The sequence below is a fragment of the Bufo gargarizans genome, chromosome 1, assembly GCF_014858855.1.
Source record: "Bufo gargarizans isolate SCDJY-AF-19 chromosome 1, ASM1485885v1, whole genome shotgun sequence".
NCBI classification, from domain to species: domain Eukaryota; kingdom Metazoa; phylum Chordata; class Amphibia; order Anura; family Bufonidae; genus Bufo; species Bufo gargarizans.
Window position 1 is genome coordinate 125,271,275 of NC_058080.1, and position 22,253 is coordinate 125,293,527.

Consider the following 22,253-nt stretch of genomic DNA (forward strand, 5'->3'; position numbering starts at 1 on the left):
ACTCATACACGCACTCTCCACATACATGGACGCAGTCTCCACATACAAGGACGCAGTCATGGACGCACTCTCCACATACATGGACGCACTCTCCACATACATGGACGCACTCTCCACATACATGGACGCACTCATACACGCACTCTCAACATACATGGACACACTCATACACGCACTCTCCACATACATGGACGCAGTCATACACACACTCTCCACATACATGGACGCAGTCATACACACACTCTCCACATACATGGACGCAGTCATACACGCACTCTCCACATACATGGACGCACTCATACATGCACTCTCCACATACATGGACGCAGTCTCCACATACAAGGACGCAGTCATGGACGCACTCTCCACATACATGGACGCACTCTCCACATACATGGACGCACTCTCCACATACATGGACGCACTCATACACGCACTCTCAACATACATGGACACACTCATACACGCACTCTCCACATACATGGACGCAGTCATACACGCACTCTCCACATACATGGACGCAGTCATACACACACTCTCCACATACATGGACGCAGTCATACACGCACTCTCCACATACATGGACGCACTCATACATGCACTCTCCACATACATGGACGCAGTCTCCACATACAAGGACGCAGTCATACACACACTCTCCACATACATGGACGCACTCTCCACATACATGGACGCACTCTCCACATACATGGACGCACTCATACACGCACTCTCCACATACATGGACGAACTCATACACGCACTCTCCACATACATGGACGCAGTCTCCACATACAAAGACGCAGTCATACACGCACTCTCCACATACATGGACGCACTCTCCACATACATGGACGCACTCTCCACATACATGGACGCACTCATACACGCACTCTCCACATACATGGACGCAGTCATACACACACTCCACATACATGGACGCACACATACACACACTCTCCACATACATGGACGCACACATGCACACACTCTCCACATACATGGACGCACACATGCACACACTCTCCACATACATGGACGCAGTCATACACACTCTCCACATCCATGGACGCAGTCATACACACACTCTCCACATACATGAACGCACACATGCACACACTCTCCACATACATGGACACACACATACACAATACACATACAGGTCCTTCTCAAAAATTTGCATATTGTGATAAAGTTCATTATTTTCTGTAATGTACTGATAAACATTAGACTTTCATATATTTTAGATTCATTACACACCAACTGAAGTAGTTCAAGCCTTTTATTGTTTTAATATTGATGATTTTGGCATACAGCTCATGAAAACCCAAATTTCCTATCTCAAAAAATTAGCATATTTCATCCGACCAATAAAAGAAAAGTGTTTTTAATACAAAAAAAGTCAACCTTCAAATAATTATGTTCAGTTCTGCACTCAATACTTGGTCGGGAATCCTTTTGCAGAAATGACTGCTTCAATGCGGCGTGGCATGGAGGCAATCAGCCTGTGGCACTGCTGAGGTGTTATGGAGGCCCAGGATGCTTCGATAGCGGCCTTAAGCTCATCCAGAGTGTTGGGTCTTGCGTCTCTCAACCTTCTCTTCCCAATATCCCACAGATTCTCTATGGGGTTCAGGTCAGGAGAGTTGGCAGGCCAATTGAGCACAGTAACACCATGGTCAGTAAACCATTTACCAGTGGTTTTGGCACTGTGAGCAGGTGCCAGGTCGTGCTGAAAAATGAAATCTTCATCTCCATAAAGCTTTTCAGCAGATGGAAGCATGAAGTGCTCCAAAATCTCCTGATAGCTAGCTGCATTGACCCTGCCCTTGATAAAACACAGTGGACCAACACCAGCAGCTGACATGGCACCCCAGACCATCACTGACTGTGGGTACTTGCCACTGGACTTCAGGCATTTTGGCATTTCCCTCTCCCCAGTCTTCCTCCAGACTCTGGCACCTTGATTTCCGAATGACATGCAACAGTCCAGTGCTGCTTCTCTGTAGCCCAGGTCAGGCGCTTCTGCCGCTGTTTCTGGTTCAAAAGTGGCTTGACCTGGGGAATGCGGCACCTGAAGCCCATTTCCCGCACACGCCTGTACACGGTGGCTCTGGATGTTTCTACTCCAGACTCAGTCTTTGCTTCCGCAGGTCCCCCAAGGTCTGGAATCGGTCCTTCTCCACAATCTTCCTCAGGGTCCGGTCACCTCTTCTCGTTGTGCAGCGTTTTCTGCCACACTTTTTCCTTCCCACAGACTTCCCACTGAGGTGCCTTGATACAGCACTCTGGGAACAGCCTATTCGTTCAGAAATTTCTTTCTGTGTCTTACCCTCTTGCTTGAGGGTGTCAATGATGGCCTTCCGGACAGCGGTCAGGGCGGCAGTCTTACCCATGATTGCGGTTTGGAGTAATGAACCAGGCTGGGAGTTTTTAAAAGCCTCAGGAATCTTTTGCAGGTGTTTAGAGTTAATTAGTTGATTCAGATGATTAGGTTAATAGCTCGTTTAGAGAACCTTTTCATGATATGCTAATTTTTTTAGATAGGAATTTTGGGTTTTCATGAGCTGTATGCCAAAATCATCAATATTAAAACAATAAAAGGCTTGAACTACTTCAGTTGGTGTGTAATGAATCTAAAATATATGAAAGTCTAATGTTTATCAGTACATTACAGAAAATAATGAACTTTATCACAATATGCAAATTTTTTGAGAAGGACCTGTATATAGACACCCAGCTTTCCTGCTGTGCCTCTTTCCCATACTCTAATGCCTCTGCACTTGTGCCATGCAGGATAGCAGGGAAGCTGGATGACATCTCATGATATAATTCACCCAGCTTTCCTACTGTACTGCAGGTCACATGTGCACAGTCTGGGAAAGCTGAATATAACCCCAGTTTCCCTGCCACTCACATCACTGGTGCAGTTAACTGGTGACAATCCAACTGATGTTCAGCATGCTGCTGGGCAGGAAAGGTTCAGGCTGCAGGAATCGCTTTGCGGGTAGAAAAGGGGCGGGGCTATGATAGCCCCGCCCACATCGGGCCGTCCTGTTGCTGGCTGCTGCCTGCCACATTAATAAAATAAAATAAAAACGTCTGATTGTGTTCGGCCCGGCCCACCAGGCAAATGCCCGGTCTGCCCTATGGCCAGTCCGGCCCTGCCCATGAGGCAGAATGGTGGAAGCATGCCCGTAAGACAGCATGGTGGAAGCGTGCCCGTGAGATAGCAGAATGGAAGCAGTGGGAGATCTCTCTCTTTCTCTCCTTAAGAAGAGAAGCAAACCCTGTTTGCTCCCGGTCTTCTACAGGGCCATCCTCACACTACAGACTTTTAAAACAGGTAGAGTCTTCTTCAGGAAGTAGGGTGAGGGTCTAGCCTACACCCTAAGCTCCAGAGAGGTGTGAGCCAGGGGAGATAACTCTGGCCATGCCTGTCTCTTGGTTAAAGGGAACCTGTCACCGGGATTTGGGGTATAGAGCTGAGGACATGGGTTGCTAGATGGCCGCTAGCACATCCACAATACCCAGTCCCCATAGCTCTGTGTGCTTTTATTGTGTAAAAAAACCGATTTGATACGTATGCAAATTACCCTGAGATGAGTCCTGTCCCTGACTCATCTCACATACAGGACTCATCTCAGGTTAATTTGCATACGTATCAAATCGTTTTTTTTACACAATAAAAGCACACAGAGCTATGGGGACTGGATATTGCGGATGTGCTAGCGGCCATCTAGCAACCCATGTCCTCAGCTCTATACACAAAATCCAGATGACAGGTTCCCTTTAAGCATACTGGGTGTGTCACATTACATAGCAGTGTATACCATAGCATTACAGTACAGTGCATTACCAAACAATTGCAGATACCCCTGTCCACCGAGGTACTGCAACAACAGGAAAAGGCAATTTACATGAGTAGACAAATGATAAACCACTGATCGCTCTGATGGTTTTATTCTTCTTCTTCTGTGTATGAAGCTTTATCATAGAGATATAATGGGGGAGGCGGAAGGAGGTTTTTGTACGGCTCTGTATCACTGTGTGAGAGGATAGCTCTGACCCTGCTGACAGTAATAATCTGCTGCATCGTCTTCTGTCACTCCACTGATTGTCAGAGTGAAATCTGTTCTAGATCCAGATCCAGAGAACCGGTCTGGGACTCCTGTGTATCTGCTGCTTGCATAAGAGATAAGAAGATTTGGCCGTTCTCCTGATTTCTGTTGGTACCAGGCTAACCAGGTGCTTATACCAGAACTGGCTTTACATGACATGGTGACTGAGTCTCCTGGGGACACAGAGATATAATCTGGAGTCTGGGTCATCACAATCTCTCCACAGTATCCTGAGAAGAAAGAAGAGACCGATTCATTAGTGATAAATGTCTGGATCTATTCCTAGAAATCCTGATCTGATGATGGATCCCTCTGGATAGATTTCTCTACACACAATCATGGAAGGATCTGAATCTCTCACCCTGAATAGAAATGAAGATGACGGCCAGGAGATAACTGCCAGAAACCATCTTGATGTTCCTGGAGCGTCAGATACAAAGTATAAGATGAGACAATGTGTAGAATGAAATATATATAGAGAGAGAGACAGGGGAGGTGACAGGAGACCCCAGAGACCGTGGAGGGAAATACTGGGGACATGTAAATTCTGTGCTTACCATGTGTGACATGAGTTATATAATGGAGAGATGAGAAGGGTTTAGAAGGAAACATCTGAGAGCTGAGAATGAAGACCTTACATAGAGGCAGTGACCAGTTAGATCGGGCATCCTCAAACTGCGGCCCTCCAGCTGTTGTAAAACTACAACTCCCACAATGCCCTGCTGTAGGCTGATACAAGTAGGCTGTTCGGGCATGCTGGGAGTTGTAGTTTTGCAACAGCTGGAGGGCCGCAGTTTGAGGATGCCTGAGTTAGTTACTAGAAGGAACATATGTGGATATGAAGAATATAGATCTCCATCACATATGATAAATAGCAATATCCTCTATTAACCCATGTATGATAAAGGGAATAACCAGTTCTTGTATATTCATGGTCTATCCTCAGAATCGGTTTTCAATATCAGATTGGCCAGGATCTGACACCCCGCACCCCTCCGATCAGCTGTTCAGGAGAAGGTCTGGCTCCAGAAATCATCTCCTGAACTACACAGCTCCGTCCATTGTGTAGTGGAGGTGGTGACTACAGCGCTGCTCCCGCTGATGTGAGTGAGGATAGGCCATTAATATAAATATACAAGGACTGGACAACCCCTTTAATGACACAATAATATTATTAACATTTTAGCTGTAATAAATAGTTTTCTTTCTGTCCTTTATAACCAAGGTCTTGTTAATGGAGGAGGAATTGTAGTTTTAGGCACCATTTGGGGCACATATACATCATTTTATCAGAGGTGGATACAGAAAAAAGCTATTCAGTCATTATTCTTTTTCTTATATTTTTATATCATTCAGGTTATTACGGTTGTGGGGGTTAAAGGATTTCAGTGTAATTTATCATATGTCTAGGAAGCTAATTTTATACAAAATGATCACTTTTATTCAGCGGTGTACTTAAAGGAGTTATTCCATGACTAAAGTAAAAAATTAAAATCAGACATCATATAGTACACGAAAACCTCTTTCTAACACAGCTAGAAGCAGCCCTGTACCTCACATGGATCCAGAGATCTCCACATTCATTGCTCTGCTAGATTTATATCAAGCTGACAGGTCAAGGGGAGTGTATTTTCTGCTGCAGCTCAGGGGGCGTGTCTCAGCTCTCCCTATCACAGCTCAGGAGGCGTGTCTCAGCTCTCCCTATCACAGCTCAGTGGGTGTGTCTCAGCTCTCCCTATCACAGCGCAGGAGGCAGTTGAAGGATAAAACGGAGCCTTTGCGGCCATCTCAGTGAGCAGGACAAAGAAATAAGAAACAAAACAAACAGCAGGTGGAGCTATACAGATACATTTTATTAATTATCTCAGTGTCTATGCAAATTTACAATTACATAAAATTATAAAAGTAATCAGATTCAGGTGTTGGTTTGAAAACTGTAGAATATTTTTCATGGGATAACCCCTTTAACATGAAGAGTTATCCTGACAGTATCATGGGGCCCTTGGCGAGTGAGGATTCAGTGCTGAACTCATTTTTATGTTTGTTGTCATAAAACAACAGAATTTCCATGCAGCTACCACTAGGTGGAGATCAGTAAGTGTGTAGTTTCCCATGCCCTGAGCTCCCCCTAGTGGTGGCTGCTGGCAGTTCTATAATACAATATGTGATGGGAATTAGAGAAGAGGATTTTGAGTTTGGCAGGGTGAGATAAAGAGTGGTGGAGGCCCCTTTGGCAAATAATTTGGTGGGAGCCCTCCAAAGCTTTTCATTTTTTAGAATAACAACAGCACACAAAAAAAGGGGAGCTCTCCATTTCCCCACCCATCTCAATGGTGATTGACGGCTGGCTGCGGCTCTATGTAGTCAGCTGTCATTCAGTGTGAGTAGGACAGAGGTGGCCGGAGAGGTACACTGGACTATGACTACAATGTATTCTTTAATAGTTTTTATTAGTCTAATGACAATATATTTTTATGACGTTTTCTCTAATCGGAGAGTGAAATTGTTTCCGTACTTTGCTGCCTTTACATTGACCGGTGACTGATCTGCAAGATGGTGCTGGATTTGTCACCCAGAAGAGGGAGGAGGAGATGAGCATTAGAGGCTGTCCCAAGGAGCCAGAACGGCAGGAACAAAGTGAAGAGATTGAGAGGAAGGGAAAAGCAGAGACTGCTGAGTTCTGTACAAGACTGTAACAGGTATAGATAAGGCTTACAGCACCCCCTCCCCCCCCCCACCTACATCCTCCCTATTCATAAAGTTCCAGGTGTCCTCACTTTAATCCAGTTCTGATCACATGAAATCTTCAGGGAATAGTCTGAGAGATGATGTCATCCAGGAATATACAAATCCTCCTGATGACATCACATGTAGATGAAACGGCTCTGCTTCTAATCACAGAGTTATTTTCTTATAGAGAAGACAAAACAGTTTATCCGGTGTAAGATCCTATAAACTACAGAGCGCTCAGGACTAGAATAGAGAAGAGAATACAGGACAATCAGATATTTCTCTCCAGCCTTGACCACTCCATGTTGTAAACAGGCCGCAGACTCACAAACCTTCTTGACATGACTTCCTCTTGAGAAGATTCTTTCATTTATTCAGGGACAAGAGAAGCAAAACAGCATTAAAATAAATATATAAAAATCCGGTAGAATACGGCATGAGGTAGATAAAATTGCAAAGCAGAACAATATCTATTTGTCTGTACGATGAATAGCAGAGCAATATATGTGTTTTTATTCATATTCAAATGCACCATTTTTGCACCAGGAGGCGGCGCTGAATCATTTGAGCGCTGCTTTGTAACACCTTCTGTGCTCTGTACACTTTCCGTCCCTTTGGTTTGACAGGGGTAGACATGCTGAGGGCAGAGCCCTGTCCAAGAGCTGTGTGCAAACATGTAAATGTCATATCACTATGTACTATAGCTTCACCACACTGGGATATACTCAGAAAGCTAATATACATATTACTGCTTCATTCGCAGGCAGAATGTATGATTAGAAAGATACCAGTAATATGTGTTATCATAGAAGCATAGAAAAAACTGTCTATTTGGGAGTGCTGCAGCTTAGTGGTTTAGTGGTTTTCTGTGCATGTAGAGATTCCAGGTTCAGGTTTTAGAAGCGTTGTACCTTTTTATTGTTTTATTTTTTTATATATAAAACAATATATATAATAATAATAATAATAATAATAATAATAATTATCCAGCGCCACCCTCGACAGGAAGTCATACCCAGAGCATAGACCGCTGAATAAGGCTTTGAAGGGCCGAAACGTCCGGTCGCCATATCTAATGTACATGACTACCCTATACATCCTGTAATTGCACTGGATCATGATTACCATATGATGGAATACCAATAAAAACGCCATTTAACTGCAGATAAAGAAAGCTGTGTGCTGCAATTTTCTAATATTATAGTACATAGGGACAGAGGCATAGCTAAAGGCTCATGGGCCCTGGTGCAAGAGTTCAGCTTGGGCCCCCTACTTTGTGGCAAGGGACAGGGAAACACATAGCCTTCATGCCACCTGAGGCAAAAATTCAAACAGCACCCCCCCTCAATCCAAATTCTTGTTGACCTAACCCCTTCCCTTCAGCCAGAGGTGTAACTTGACCAGCATGTACTTTCTATAATACCAGTGTCTTCTTATGTGGCACATGGGACTTTGGGCCCACTCAGGCTCCTGGGCCCGGTAGCGACTGCTACCTCTGCGTAGCGCCCCTGCATAGGGATATGATACTGCTGGAACACAGCTCAGCCTGATGTGTAGCCCTGTCAATCAAGGGAATGGGGCGTGTGCAGAGCACAGGGGGTGTGGCTTGGCAGTGCCCAGGATATTCAACCCCGCCCCCGATACTCAAAATTCTAATTTGCATAGGATTAAAACACATCTGTCTCTGCAGCTGTTTAGCATAAAGAGAAAAGAAAGGTATAGTTTTAATCAGCGTGATGAGCCCTACCAGCCAGTGTGTCTTGTTTAATAGGGTTGATCCTGGTGACAGAGTCGCTTTAATATTCATTCCTATGACCACATCACCATACATAAGAATAGTCCCACCTTCTGTACACTTTTCAATTCTTGACTGGTTAAAATTTCTTGCTATGGATCCGTCATGAACTCTATTGAAAGTCAGTGGAGGACGGATTTGTTTTCTATTGTGGCAGAGAAAACGGATCCGTCCCCATTGAATTGCATTGGAGATAATGCCGGATCCGTCTTGCTCCATATCCCAGGACGGAAAGCAAAGTTTGCTCTCCGGTATGGGACCGCAACTAAATGGAGCGGAATGCGTTTTGAAGCATTCCATTCTGTTCAGCTCAGTTTTGTCCCCATTGACAATAAATGGGGACAAAACTGAAGCGCTTTTTCCCGGTATTGAGTTCCTATTATGACGGATCTCAATACGGGAAAACTAAAACTCTAGTGTGAATGTAGCCTAAGGCTAAGTCTACACGACAACATTTGTCGTGCGATGTTTTGTCGCACCAATGTCGCGCGACAATTTTTACAATGATAGTTTATGGTGTCGCACTGCAACATGCTGCGACTGTGACGCGACAGTCGCAAACAATCAATTCGAGATGGATTTTTCTGTGACTGTCGCGCCTCAGTCGCAGCATGTCGCATTGCAACACCATAGACTATCATTATAAAAATTGATGCGCGACATTGGTGGGACAAAATGTCGCGCGACAAATGTCGTCGTGTAGACCTAGCCTAAGACTCCATGATGTCATACCTAGCTTGTCCTCGTCAGAAAAAATTATGTTTTTATTGATCACCTAAGGCCCTCTATTTTAACAGCAAAAGTAAATCAGTATTTACTTCAACTTAATGATTCTCTCTTTAGCTAAACTTTAACCATTTCAGTACCATTTTTTTTTTGAGTTTTCATTCTTCTTCCCTATCTTCCTTGAGCCATAACTTTTTTAATATTTTCGTTCACATAGTTGTTTGAGGGCTTATTTTTTGCGAGCCCTTAATGATGGCATACAATGTAGTGGGAAGCAGTAAAATAAATTCCAAATGGGGTGAATTTGGAAAAAAACTCAATTCCTCCACCGTTTCATGGGTTTTTATCCCACGGCGTTTTGTTTGCGGCAAAACTGATCCATGCCATTCATTCTCTGTGTCAGTATGATTACAACAATACCCCGTATGTATAGTTTTTTTTATGTCTAAATAGTGTAAAAATAAATTTAAACTGAAAAAAAAAAGTTTTTTTTTATTCTGACCCCCATAATATTTTTATAGTTATGTCTAATTTTTACTTTTTATTGATACAATTTTGGAGTGTGTGTGACTTTTTGATCACACTTTATTATATTTTTTGGGGTAAGAGAAGCAATGAAATAATGGCAAATTGACCATTTTGACCTTTTTTTCCTTTACGCCATTCGCCGTATTATTTTTTTTTTAAATATTTGAATAGCATGGGCATTTTCAGTAGCGGTGATACCCATGATGTTTATATTTTTTGTTATTTAGGCATTTATGGCATCTTTTTATTATACGGAAAGGGGGGTGATTTAAACTTTTATATTTTTTTTTTAATTTTTTATGTATTTTTTTAATTTTTTTTCATTTTTTTAAAATGATTTTGAAGCTCATATATGATGCTATAAAATCTGTTTTTTAATTTTTAATTTTAAACTATCATGTATTTTTAAAATGACTTTATTAATATGAATTGCTCATTTCTTATGTTGGCTTGCCATCTGGTGGCCAAAATAAAAATTGCAGCATGAATGCTGTGAGTCTCTTCTGAATTAGTCTTGCCATATAAAATCCTCTTGTAATCGTTGTTAATCAGTTAATCAGGGGTTAAATGATGGGGTTCGATGGGATCGCTGTTCCCCGTCATTGCGGCTGGGAGTCTGCTTTATGATACAGCTTGCACCTGCCATGTATGGAGCGCGCTAACTGCAACAGCAATCAAATTTCTTGTCGGACTTCAGCAAATCGGCCTAATAGAATTTTTCAAAACTTCGCTCATCTCTACTCGCAGTCACTATAGGAAATATGCTTTATTAGTATGAAATCATATATACATTGGCGAGGCATTTACTGGATGTGCATCGGTTGTTTTTGTTTCAGTATAATTTAACAGGCTATGCTAACAGAATGGGTCAACTCCCAAATGGGTGTTACCAAAAAATGCTGATGATCTTATCTCTTTTCCTATATTTAAACCACCATATGTCAGTTTTTGTTTTATGCCATGACTATCAGCATCTTTTTGAAATGCGTAGGGGCTAATGGTACTACTTGGATGTTATGCTTTTAATGTGATCTAATAAAGGAGAAGATTTTAGGGACCTGATGCTGGATTTTGTCATGCCCTGCTTTGACTATGTGCGGAGGTCGGCCAGAATAGCAGCACGTATTTAGTGTTTTATTTTGGAGCCGTGCTGGATCCGCCTTCCATCAGGTGCACTGGGTGGGGTCATTAGTTTAAATAGCACTCCATCCCTGTGCTCTGAGCGGGTTATAGAAATCATTCTGGCCTTGGAAGCAAGGAAGGAAGGTTGTCTGTCCCAGCTCTGAAAAGATAAGTGTGGTTTCAGTTTTTGTTGTTTGCTATCTTGGTTGTGTTGGTGTCATCTCTCCCATCCAGGTTCTGTGCGAGCAGGCTGCTCCTATTCCCCTTTTCACCATCTCAGGGAATCCAGGGTGTTTTAGCCCAGGCACGAGGACACATCATTACTACCATCTAGGTCTGAATGTGGGCTGAGCAGAGCAGGGAGAGAAGTCAGGGATTTGCTAAGAGGTGACCCTTCCCCTGCTTCTCGCCTAGAGCCTGGTTTGCTGGTTTATCTGTTTTTTTCTGATATCCCATCCGGCGTGACAGATTTTCTCTGCTAACCTCTGAAATGCATTGGAGAGCTTTTTGTTCCTACTTACTAGCCATACTTGTAGTGATATCACACACAATCCATCCGATCCATATTACTTTTGGTTTGAAGTCTGCTAATGGCCGGGGACATCTTCAAAGCAAAATCGCCACCATGTAAAGATGCTATGGAAAGTTTGCCATGGCGATGAGAAATCATAGTGTAATATTCATTGGGGGAGAATTTCTGTACGCAATCCACTAGTCTGTGCCTGAGAAACCCCATAAGTTAGGCCAAATAATGCGCTGTGCAGAGATGTGAATGGTCACATACCTCTGAGAAAGTGTAATACCTTTGTCGTTGTGTGTCTCCGATGTAAAATGTATTTCATAGAGTTTCGAGCATATGCCGAGAATTCCGGCAGTTGCCTGTGCACCTCTGCTGAGTAATCCCCAGAGATGAGGAACTTGAGGCCCTTAATGTCGACTGCTGTACGGTTTCCTCTAAAGGAGCGGAGAATAGCCACCTTATCGGTGAAGTCTAAACATTTGACTATAACTGGTGTGACATAGCAAGGGGTTTTGTTTGGGAAGGCAGGTATTTTCCTCCCAACATGGGCAGCTGGGCTAATTTCCAGCAAGGTGAGATCAAATACCGGACCGGAGTTTAAAGGGAACCTGTCACCCAAAAATCGTCTATCAAGCTGTTTACAGTACCTTATAGTGCTGTGTCCTCGTTTCTCGATGCACTTTTTCTTCGTTTTGCCGCATGTCTGCTCATTCAGAAATCGTAGTTATATTCAGCTGCTGCCCCGTGCTGCAAGTCAGGCTTGAAGTCACGGGGGCAGCGGCCTCGGCGTCTTCCATGGCCCTCTCCCCGCCCCCTGCCTCTGTGACTGACACCCGAACATCCGAATCCGGGACCGCGCTCAACGGCCGCATGCGCAGTAAAGGGCGGCAGGAGCGCGGTCCCGGCTGCCGCGCGTACTACGCGCCGTCTTACTTTCGCCGCACTGCGCATGCGCCCGACATCCTGTATCAAACGCGCATGCGCCCGACATCCTGTATCAAACGCGCCCGCGCCCGGCATCTGGGCGCGGGCGCGTTTGATACAGGATGTCGGGCGCATGCGCAGTGCGGCGAAAGTAAGACGGCGCGTAGTACGCGCGGCAGCCGGGACCGCGCTCCTGCCGCCCTTTACTGCGCATGCGGCCGTTGAGCGCGGTCCCGGATTCGGATGTTCGGGTGTCAGTCACAGAGGCAGGGGGCGGGGAGAGGGCCATGGAAGACGCCGAGGCCGCTGCCCCCGTGACTTCAAGCCTGACTTGCAGCACGGGGCAGCAGCTGAATATAACTACGATTTCTGAATGAGCAGACATGCGGCAAAACGAAGAAAAAGTGCATCGAGAAACGAGGACACAGCACTATAAGGTACTGTAAACAGCTTGATAGACGATTTTTGGGTGACAGGTTCCCTTTAAGTGCTGGTCTGGGTTTTGGCAGCACCTGGCTGTCCTGAAATAGGCAGCTTGGCTCAGAATCAGTGTCTCTGTTTTGAGATCTGAGGCATAGTGCAGTGCTAGAGGGCTGAGAGTCGATTGCGGGGAAACAGTCCCCCTAAAGCCTGCTGTGGATGCTGAAAAAACCTGCTAACAAGGTGACTGTTTTTGTGCTTTGGACTTTCCTTTATTGTGAACAAACACTTAGACTGAAATGTTGCTTAGTTTTTTTCTACTGTGTGAATAAACACTGAAGTTTTGTTTTACAAACTGTTTCTTTTGCCTCTGTTCTGCGTCCGCTTACCCTGCCTAAAAGAGCGAATCCCCACACTGGTCTTGGTCTCCTTGATAAAGCGCTGGGAGCCTTCAGAGTGGAATCTTTTCCCGGACGTAGGTCTAGGCCTACACAGTGTACCCTCACGACTTTGCAGTGATCCCGCAGTCCTAGTGCAGCTGGTATGTCACTTTCACATAGGGGCAGGAGGTCTTGTGGAGGAATAAATTTTGGCACACTAATGACCCATAGGTTGTTCTGATGGGAATGGTTCTTAAGATCATCTTCTACTTTGTCTTTCAATAGCTGATTTTATCATAAGACTGAGTCGAGATGAGCCTTCATAGCATGGCAGGAATCTTTTAAATTGTATTTTGCATTGCTATATACCAACATCCATAACATTTTTACTTTTCTGCCAATGTAGCCGTCTGAAGGCTTTGTTTTTTGTGGAACAGTCTGTAGTTTTTATTCGTACCATTTTAAAGTACTGTGCATTGACTTTTTGATTGCTTTTTATACCATTTTTAGGGAAAATGAGGTGACATAAACAGCTACTGTATTCTGTCAATGTTTAAAAAATAATAATTACACCATTTACCACATGAGATGAGTAACGTCATGATTTGATAGATTATTCCATTACGTATGCCGTGCTAGAGGGCATATAGGTAAAAAAGAGATTTTTTTTTACATTCTTTTATTTTTCACACTTTTTTTTATCAAGTCCCACTATTTTTTCTACAATTATAAATGAGGGGATCTATGATTTATAGATTTTTTTTTTTACTTTTTTAAAATCTTTTTTCACTTTCTTTTCACACATGGTTCTTGGGTCTGACCACTTTACAGTGCACTGCAATAGTAATCTATTGCAATGCACTGTGCTGTCAGTTTTACAGTGACATTAAGAGTCCATTCACATGACCGTATCCATTTTGTAGACCGCAAATTGGATTTTGCGGATCAGAATGTCCACAAAAAAGGACAAGAATAGGAAATGTTCTATCCAGAACGTAAGTTCGGACAGCACACAGTGTGCTCTCCGCATCTTTTGCAGCCCAATTGAAATTAATGGGTCCGCATCCGATCTAAAAAATACGGTAATGTGCATGGGCCTTTAGCCTGATTAGGACTCTGCCTCCTGCAGGGCTTGGCAGGCTTAGAAACTTGCCAAGCCTGGATGCCTTTGTAAGGTGTCCGTTTGCCATGGCAACCATCAGGATGCTGCCATTGGCGGCCCTATGGGGAAGAGAATGAGCTCCATCTTTCTGTCACTGAGTCGCTGTCATCTTGATCATTGAGGGTGGGATGGTCCAAAAGTGGGAACTGAGGAGGCACCAAGGGGGCACATTGGGACACAGAGGGGGAACAGAGGGGGCAGCAGATACTTTCATTCAGGCTCTGATCTTCACCATCACAAACACTGGAGATTGGAGCCTGAAAACAGCAGTTTTAACTGTTCTGAGCTCTCACTAGATAGTGGCACAGATTAAAGAATCAGAGGGATCACTGGCAAGAGGCCACTCTGGTGCCTTCTCCAGTGTCTCTGCGGACTCCAGGGCTGTGACACTTTATATAGTGTCACAGCCCCAGTTAACAGTTCAAACATAGCTCTATGTCTGATTGCAGAAACTTACATACAATTTGGACGTACAGAGATGCCCATTTGCATCAAAGGCCTAAAGTATATTGGAGTCTTCTCCTTGTTAGCAATTAGCACCCGTGTAATGCCGAGGACTATACATAAATTAAATCTCTTGCCCAGAGATGTGAACCAAAGTTATAGAAATGTGCCTCGAAAGAGGCACCTGGATATTGGAAAACTGTGTCAAAAACATTTGTGTTGTGGGCATGCTGAGATTGGGTCAGTAATATCTGTCTACATGATCCTAAGGAACAATACAGAAAACAATAGTCTTAATTTCACTTCAGTGTGAAATGTTATCTCTACTACTGTCCTGACCATCATCTCATGAACCTCTCACCAGGAATGAGAAATAAAATTACACACAGTAAACCTCCCTGTAAACCCATCTTCATCTCCCTGGACTGATGACCAAAGACTATAGAGATGTCACCTGGACGGTGTCTCCTATATAACAGCTGGAGTCAAAGGTGGAGACACCACCCCACCCGAGAGCAGAGATGGTGAACAGTAAATATGCACATTTTCTGTAACGAGTTGATGTCTAAAAATTATCAAAAAATCTACAGAAATGCCAAACTGCTCTAGACACGATAAATTAAGGTTCGGCTATCTCAGACATATATATCGTACAGCACACTTAGTAAAAAAAGGCTACACTGCCAACCCTGCATCTAACAAACTCCAGGACCTCCGCCTCCAAACTATACTTAAATTATTTTTTATAAATATATTAGTTATACATAATCTTCCAGTCCCTTCTCATCATCATCATCTTCATCATCGATGTGTTTCTCCATATGTGACAGGTTATATTGAGTTCTTTATAAGTACAAACATGTCATGTATGATCTCCCTGAGGTCAGGAGGACACAAACCGCTCTGTCTTATATACCTCAGCATCAAGTAACATCATTCCCTTACTAATAATGGCAGATAAAGTAAAATTACAACATAAAAACTTTACTAACACAACTGCACATACCCCGTAAGTTGTTGGAGGTTACAGCACTGAATGACATACAATGTGGTGGGATTTATTAAACATTGAAAACAAAGCAATAGAAAATCTAACAACTGTTTGGCTTTCATTGTCAGATCTCAGTTCAGCCCTCAAAGCGATGCTACATACTTCACACAGACTCCCACCATTTTCCGAAACCCAGCACGTGTCAGGCGTCCATCTCTGCAACCTATAGATGCAAGCAAAAACTGTTTAAGGACTCTATTAGCACATAACCCAAGCTGTGCAGATCCTCAAGTCAGAGGAACAGAGGAGAATTGTTCCTGTTCAGGCACCTGTGTGCGAAGAGTAGTTCCTGCGAACACTGTATGCGGTGAGAAGACCTTCTAGGAGAACTGCTTTGCAGAGAGCGAGACAGCTTTTCACAAGAGCTACTTTGCAGAGAGAGAAAGGGCTTACCACAGAAGGTGTATCACAGAGGAAGTGGAGGTCTGATTATAGCGGGCCCATTAGAAATTGCAGTCAGTGTGAGCACTCAGGGAAAATGGAGGCAGAATTCTTAGATAGTCTGCACAGAGCATAACAACAAGAACGGGCACCTGCTGTTCACATAGGCAGCAAGGCATACATCAGCTACATATTATAGAATTTGCTCAAGAAACCTTTTGCATACAGAAACATAAAGTCTGCTTCAGCGCCCATTTTGCATGGCGTTACACTGTTCCATTTGTTTGCGGCATTCTTCCAAGCAAACAAAGAGTAAACTTCCATTGCTCTCCAATTCAATGTCACCTATCCTACTGCAGCTTACAAGACTCTGGTCAGAGTTCTCTATAACTGGAGGGTTGCATCCAATCAATTATGTTCTACAGCATCTCAAATGATTATAGAGCACAATATCTCACTCAGTCTTCCATCATACAGATACAGTATGTCCAATGTCCATCCTCACCTCTGTCCTTGGCTGGATATGTCCTGATTTCAAAATGACCAGCTTTTCAAAAACAACATGATTTTGTGATATTGTGTCACAAGATGTCTATCCTAAATGTGTCAATGTACAGCTACCCAGTGGTCATGTAGTGAATAAAAGTCTGTCAAGGGTTTCACTGGCCTTTAGCAATGTTGTATTAAATTGGACTTATGAGTAGAGTTGAGCGAACACCTGGATGTTCGGGTTCGAGAAGTTCGGCCGAACATCCCGGAAATGTTCGGGTTCGGGATCCGAACCCGATCCGAACTTCGTCCCGAACCCGAACCCCATTGAAGTCAATGGGGACCCGAACTTTTCGGCACTAAAAAGGCTGTAAAACAGCCCAGGAAAGAGCTAGAGGGCTGCAAAAGGCAGCAACATGTAGGTAAATCCCCTGCAAACAAATGTGGATAGGGAAATGAATTAAAATAAAAATTAAATAAATAAAAATTAACCAAAATCAATTGGAGAGAGGTTCCATAGCAGAGAATCTGGCTTCCCGTCACCCACCACTGGAACAGTCCATTCTCAGATATTTAGGCCCCGGCACCCAGGCAGAGGAGAGAGGTCCCGTAACAGAGAATCTGTCTTCATGTCAGCAGAGAATTAGTCTGCATGTCATAGCAGAGAATGAGGCTTCACGTCAGCCACCACTGCAACAGTCCATTGGCATATATTTAGGCCCAGCACCCAGGCAGAGGAGGGAGGTCCCGTAACAGAGAATCTGTCTTCATGTCAGCAGAGAATTAGTCTGCATGTCATAGCAGAGAATGAGGCTTCACGTCAGCCACCACTGCAACAGTCCATTGGCATATATTTAGGCCCAGCACACACACAGGCAGAGGAGAGAGGTCCCGTAACAGAGAATCTGGCTTCATGTCAGCAGAGAATCAGTCTGCATGTCATAGCAGAGAATGAGGCTTCACGTCAGCCACCACTGCAACAGTCCATTGGCATATATTTAGGCCCAGCACACACACAGGCAGAGGAGAGAGGTCCCGTAACAGAGAATCTGGCTTCATGTCAGCAGAGAATCAGTCTGCATGTCATAGCAGAGAATGAGGCTTCACGTCAGCCACCACTGCAACAGTCCATTGGCATATATTTAGGCCCAGCACCCAGGCAGAGGAGGGAGGTCCCGTAACAGAGAATCTGTCTTCATGTCAGCAGAGAATTAGTCTGCATGTCATAGCAGAGAATGAGGCTTCACGTCAGCCACCACTGCAACAGTCCATTGGCATATATTTAGGCCCAGCACACACACAGGCAGAGGAGAGAGGTCCCGTAACAGAGAATCTGGCTTCATGTCAGCAGAGAATCAGTCTGCATGTCATAGCAGAGAATGAGGCTTCACGTCAGCCACCACTGCAACAGTCCATTGGCATATATTTAGGCCCAGCACACACACAGGCAGAGGAGAGAGGTCCCGTAACAGAGAATCTGGCTTCATGTCAGCAGAGAATCAGTCTGCATGTCATAGCAGAGAATGAGGCTTCACGTCAGCCACCACTGCAACAGTCCATTGGCATATATTTAGGCCCAGCACCCAGGCAGAGGAGGGAGGTCCCGTAACAGAGAATCTGTCTTCATGTCAGCAGAGAATTAGTCTGCATGTCATAGCAGAGAATGAGGCTTCACGTCAGCCACCACTGCAACAGTCCATTGGCATATATTTAGGCCCAGCACCCAGGCAGAGGAGGGAGGTCCCGTAACAGAGAATCTGTCTTCATGTCAGCAGAGAATTAGTCTGCATGTCATAGCAGAGAATGAGGCTTCACGTCAGCCACCACTGGAACAGTCCATTCTCAGATATTTAGGCCCCGGCACCCAGGCAGAGGAGAGAGGTCCCGTAACAGAGAATCTGTCTTCATGTCAGCAGAGAATTAGTCTGCATGTCATAGCAGAGAATGAGGCTTCACGTCAGCCACCACTGCAACAGTCCATTGGCATATATTTAGGCCCAGCACCCAGGCAGAGGAGAGAGGTCCCGTAACAGACAATCTGGCTTCATGTCAGCAGAGAATCAGTCTTCATATCATAGCAGAGAATCAGGCTTCACGTCACCCACCACTGTAAGAGTCAATTTTCATAAATTTAGGCCCAGAACCCAGGCAGAGGAGAAAGGTCCCGTAACAGACAATCTGGCTTCATGTCAGCAGAGAATCAGTCTTCATATCATAGCAGAGAATCAGGCTTCACGTCACCCACCACTGTAAGAGTCAATTTTCATAAATTTAGGCCCAGAACCCAGGCAGAGGAGAAAGGTCCCGTAACAGACAATCTGGCTTCATGTCAGCAGAGAATCAGTCTTCATATCATAGCAGAGAATCAGGCTTCACGTCACCCACCACTGTAAGAGTCAATTTTCATAAATTTAGGCCCAGAACCCAGGCAGAGGAGAAAGGTCCCGTAACAGACAATCTGGCTTCATGTCAGCAGAGAATCAGTCTTCATATCATAGCAGAGAATCAGGCTTCACGTCACCCACCACTGTAAGAGTCAATTTTCATAAATTTAGGCCCAGAACCCAGGCAGAGGAGAAAGGTCCCGTAACAGACAATCTGGCTTCATGTCAGCAGAGAATCAGTCTTCATATCATAGCAGAGAATCAGGCTTCACGTCACCCACCACTGTAAGAGTCAATTTTCATAAATTTAGGCCCAGAACCCAGGCAGAGGAGAAAGGTCCCGTAACAGACAATCTGGCTTCATGTCAGCAGAGAATCAGTCTTCATATCATAGCAGAGAATCAGGCTTCACGTCACCCACCACTGTAAGAGTCAATTTTCATAAATTTAGGCCCAGAACCCAGGTAGAGGAGAAAGGTCCCGTAACAGACAATCTGGCTTCATGACAGCAGAGAATCAGTCTGCATGTCATAGCAGAGAATCAGGCTTCACGTCAGCCACCACTGCAACAGTCCATTGTCATAAATTTAGGCCCAGCACCCAGGCAGAGGAGAGAGGTCCCGTAACAGACAATCTGGCTTCATGTCAGCAGAGAATTAGTCTGCATGTCATAGCAGAGAATCAGGCTTCATGTCAGCCACCACTGCAACAGTCCATTGGCATATATTTAGGCCTAGCACACAGGCAGAGGAGAGGTTCATTCAACTTTGGGTAGCATCGCAATATAATGGTAAAATGAAAATAAAAATAGGATTGAATGAGGAAGTGCCCTGGAGTCCAATAATATATGGTTATGGGGAGGTAGTTAATGTCTAATCTGGACAAGGGACGGACAGGTCCTGTGGGATCCATGCCTGGTTCATTTTTATGAACGTCAGCTTGTCCACATTGGCTGTAGACAGGCGGCTGCGTTTGTCTGTAATGACGCCCCCTGCCGTGCTGAATACACGTTCAGACAAAACGCTGGCTGCCGGGCAGGCCAGCACCTCCAAGGCATAAAAGGCTAGCTCTGGCCACGTGGACAATTTAGAGACCCAGAAGTTGAATGGGGCCGAACCATCAGTCAGTACGTGGAGGGGTGTGCACACGTACTGTTCCACCATGTTAGTAAAATGTTGCCTCCTGCTAACACGTTGCGTATCAGGTGGTGGTGCAGTTAGCTGTGGCGTGTTGACAAAAGTTTTCCACATCTCTGCCATGCTAACCCTGCCCTCAGAGGAGCTGGCCGTGACACAGCTGCCTTGGCGACCTCTTGCTCCTCCTCTGCCTTGGCCTTGGGCTTCCACTTGTTCCCCTGTGACATTTGGGAATGCTCTCAGTAGCGCGTCTACCAACGTGCGCTTGTACTCGCGCATCTTCCTATCACGCTCCAGTGCAGGAAGTAAGGTGGGCACATTGTCTTTGTAGCGTGGATCCAGCAGGGTGGCAACCCAGTAGTCCGCACAGGTTAAAATGTGGGCAACTCTGCTGTCGTTGCGCAGGCACTGCAGCATGTAGTCGCTCATGTGTGCCAGGCTGCCCAGGGGTAAGGACAAGCTGTCCTCTGTGGGAGGCGTATCGTCATCGTCCTGCCTTTCCCCCCAGCCACGCACCAGTGATGGACCCGAGCTGCGTTGGGTGCCACCCCGCTGTGACCATGCTTCATCCTCATCCTCCTCCACCTCCTCCTCATCCTCGTCCTCCTCGTCCTCCAGTAGTGGGCCCTGGCTGGCCACATTTGTACCTGGCCTCTGCTGTTGCAAAAAACCTCCCTCTGAGTCACTTCGAAGAGACTGGCCTGAAAGTGCTAAAAATGACCCCTCTTCCTCATCCTCCTCCTCCTCCTCCTGGGCCACCTCCTGTTCCATCATCGCCCTAAGTGTTTTCTCAAGGAGACATAGAAGTGGTATTGTAACGCTGATAACGGTGTCATCGCCACTGGCCATGTTGGTGGAGTACTCGAAACAGCGCAACAGGGCACACAGGTCTCGCATGGAGGCCCAGTCATTGGTGGTGAAGTGGTGCTGTTCTGTAGTGCGACTGACCCGTGCGTGCTGCAGCTGAAACTCCACTATGGCCTGCTGCTGCTCGCACAGTCTGTCCAGCATGTGCAAGGTGGAGTTCCACCTGGTGGGCACGTCGCATATGAGGCGGTGAGCGGGAAGGCCGAAGTTACGCTGTAGCGCAGACAGGCGAGCAGCAGCAGGATGTGAACGCCGGAAGCGCGAACAGACGGCCCGCACTTTATGCAGCAGCTCTGACATGTCGGGGTAGTTGTGAATGAACTTCTGCACCACCAAATTCAGCACATGCGCCAAGCAAGGGATGTGCGTCAAATTGGCTAGTCCCAGAGCTGCAACGAGATTTCGCCCATTATCACACACCACCAGGCCGGGCTTGAGGCTCACCGGCAGCAACCACTCGTCGGTCTGTTGTTCTATACCCCGCCACAACTCCTGTGCGGTGTGGGGCCTGTCCCCCAAACATATGAGTTTCAGAATGGCCTGCTGACGTTTACCCCGGGCTGTGCTGAAGTTGGTGGTGAAGGTGTGTGGCTGACTGGATGAGCAGGTGGAAGAAGAGGAGGAGGAAGCCGAGAAGGAGGAGGTGGCAACAGGAGGCAAAGAATGTTGCCCTGCGATCCTTGGCGGCGGAAGGACGTGCGCCAAACAGCTCTCCGCCTGGGGCCCAGCTGCCACTACATTTACCCAGTGTGCAGTTAGGGAGATATAGCGTCCCTGGCCGTGCTTACTGGTCCACGTATCTGTGGTTAGGTGGACCTTGCTACAGATGGCGTTGCGCAGTGCACACTTGATTTTATCGGATACTTGGTTGTGCAGGGAAGGCACGGCTCTCTTGGAGAAGTAGTGCCGGCTGGGAACAACATACTGTGGGACAGCAAGCGACATGAGCTGTTTGAAGCTGTCTGTGTCCACCAGCCTAAATGACAGCATTTCATAGGCCAGTAGTTTAGAAATGCTGGCATTCAGGGCCAGGGATCGAGGGTGGCTAGGTGGGAATTTACGCTTTCTATCAA

General features: G+C 45.5%; 1 gene segment (V, D, J or C); it reads right to left on the minus strand.

The window, feature by feature from the left end:
* Positions 1 to 4,043: 4,043 nt before the first annotated feature.
* LOC122940977 lies at positions 4,044 to 4,625 on the minus strand. The segment is given in 2 exon segments: positions 4,044 to 4,351; positions 4,483 to 4,625. Coding segments are annotated over 2 exon segments (357 nt in total).
* Between the last annotated feature and the right edge of the window lie 17,628 nt (positions 4,626 to 22,253).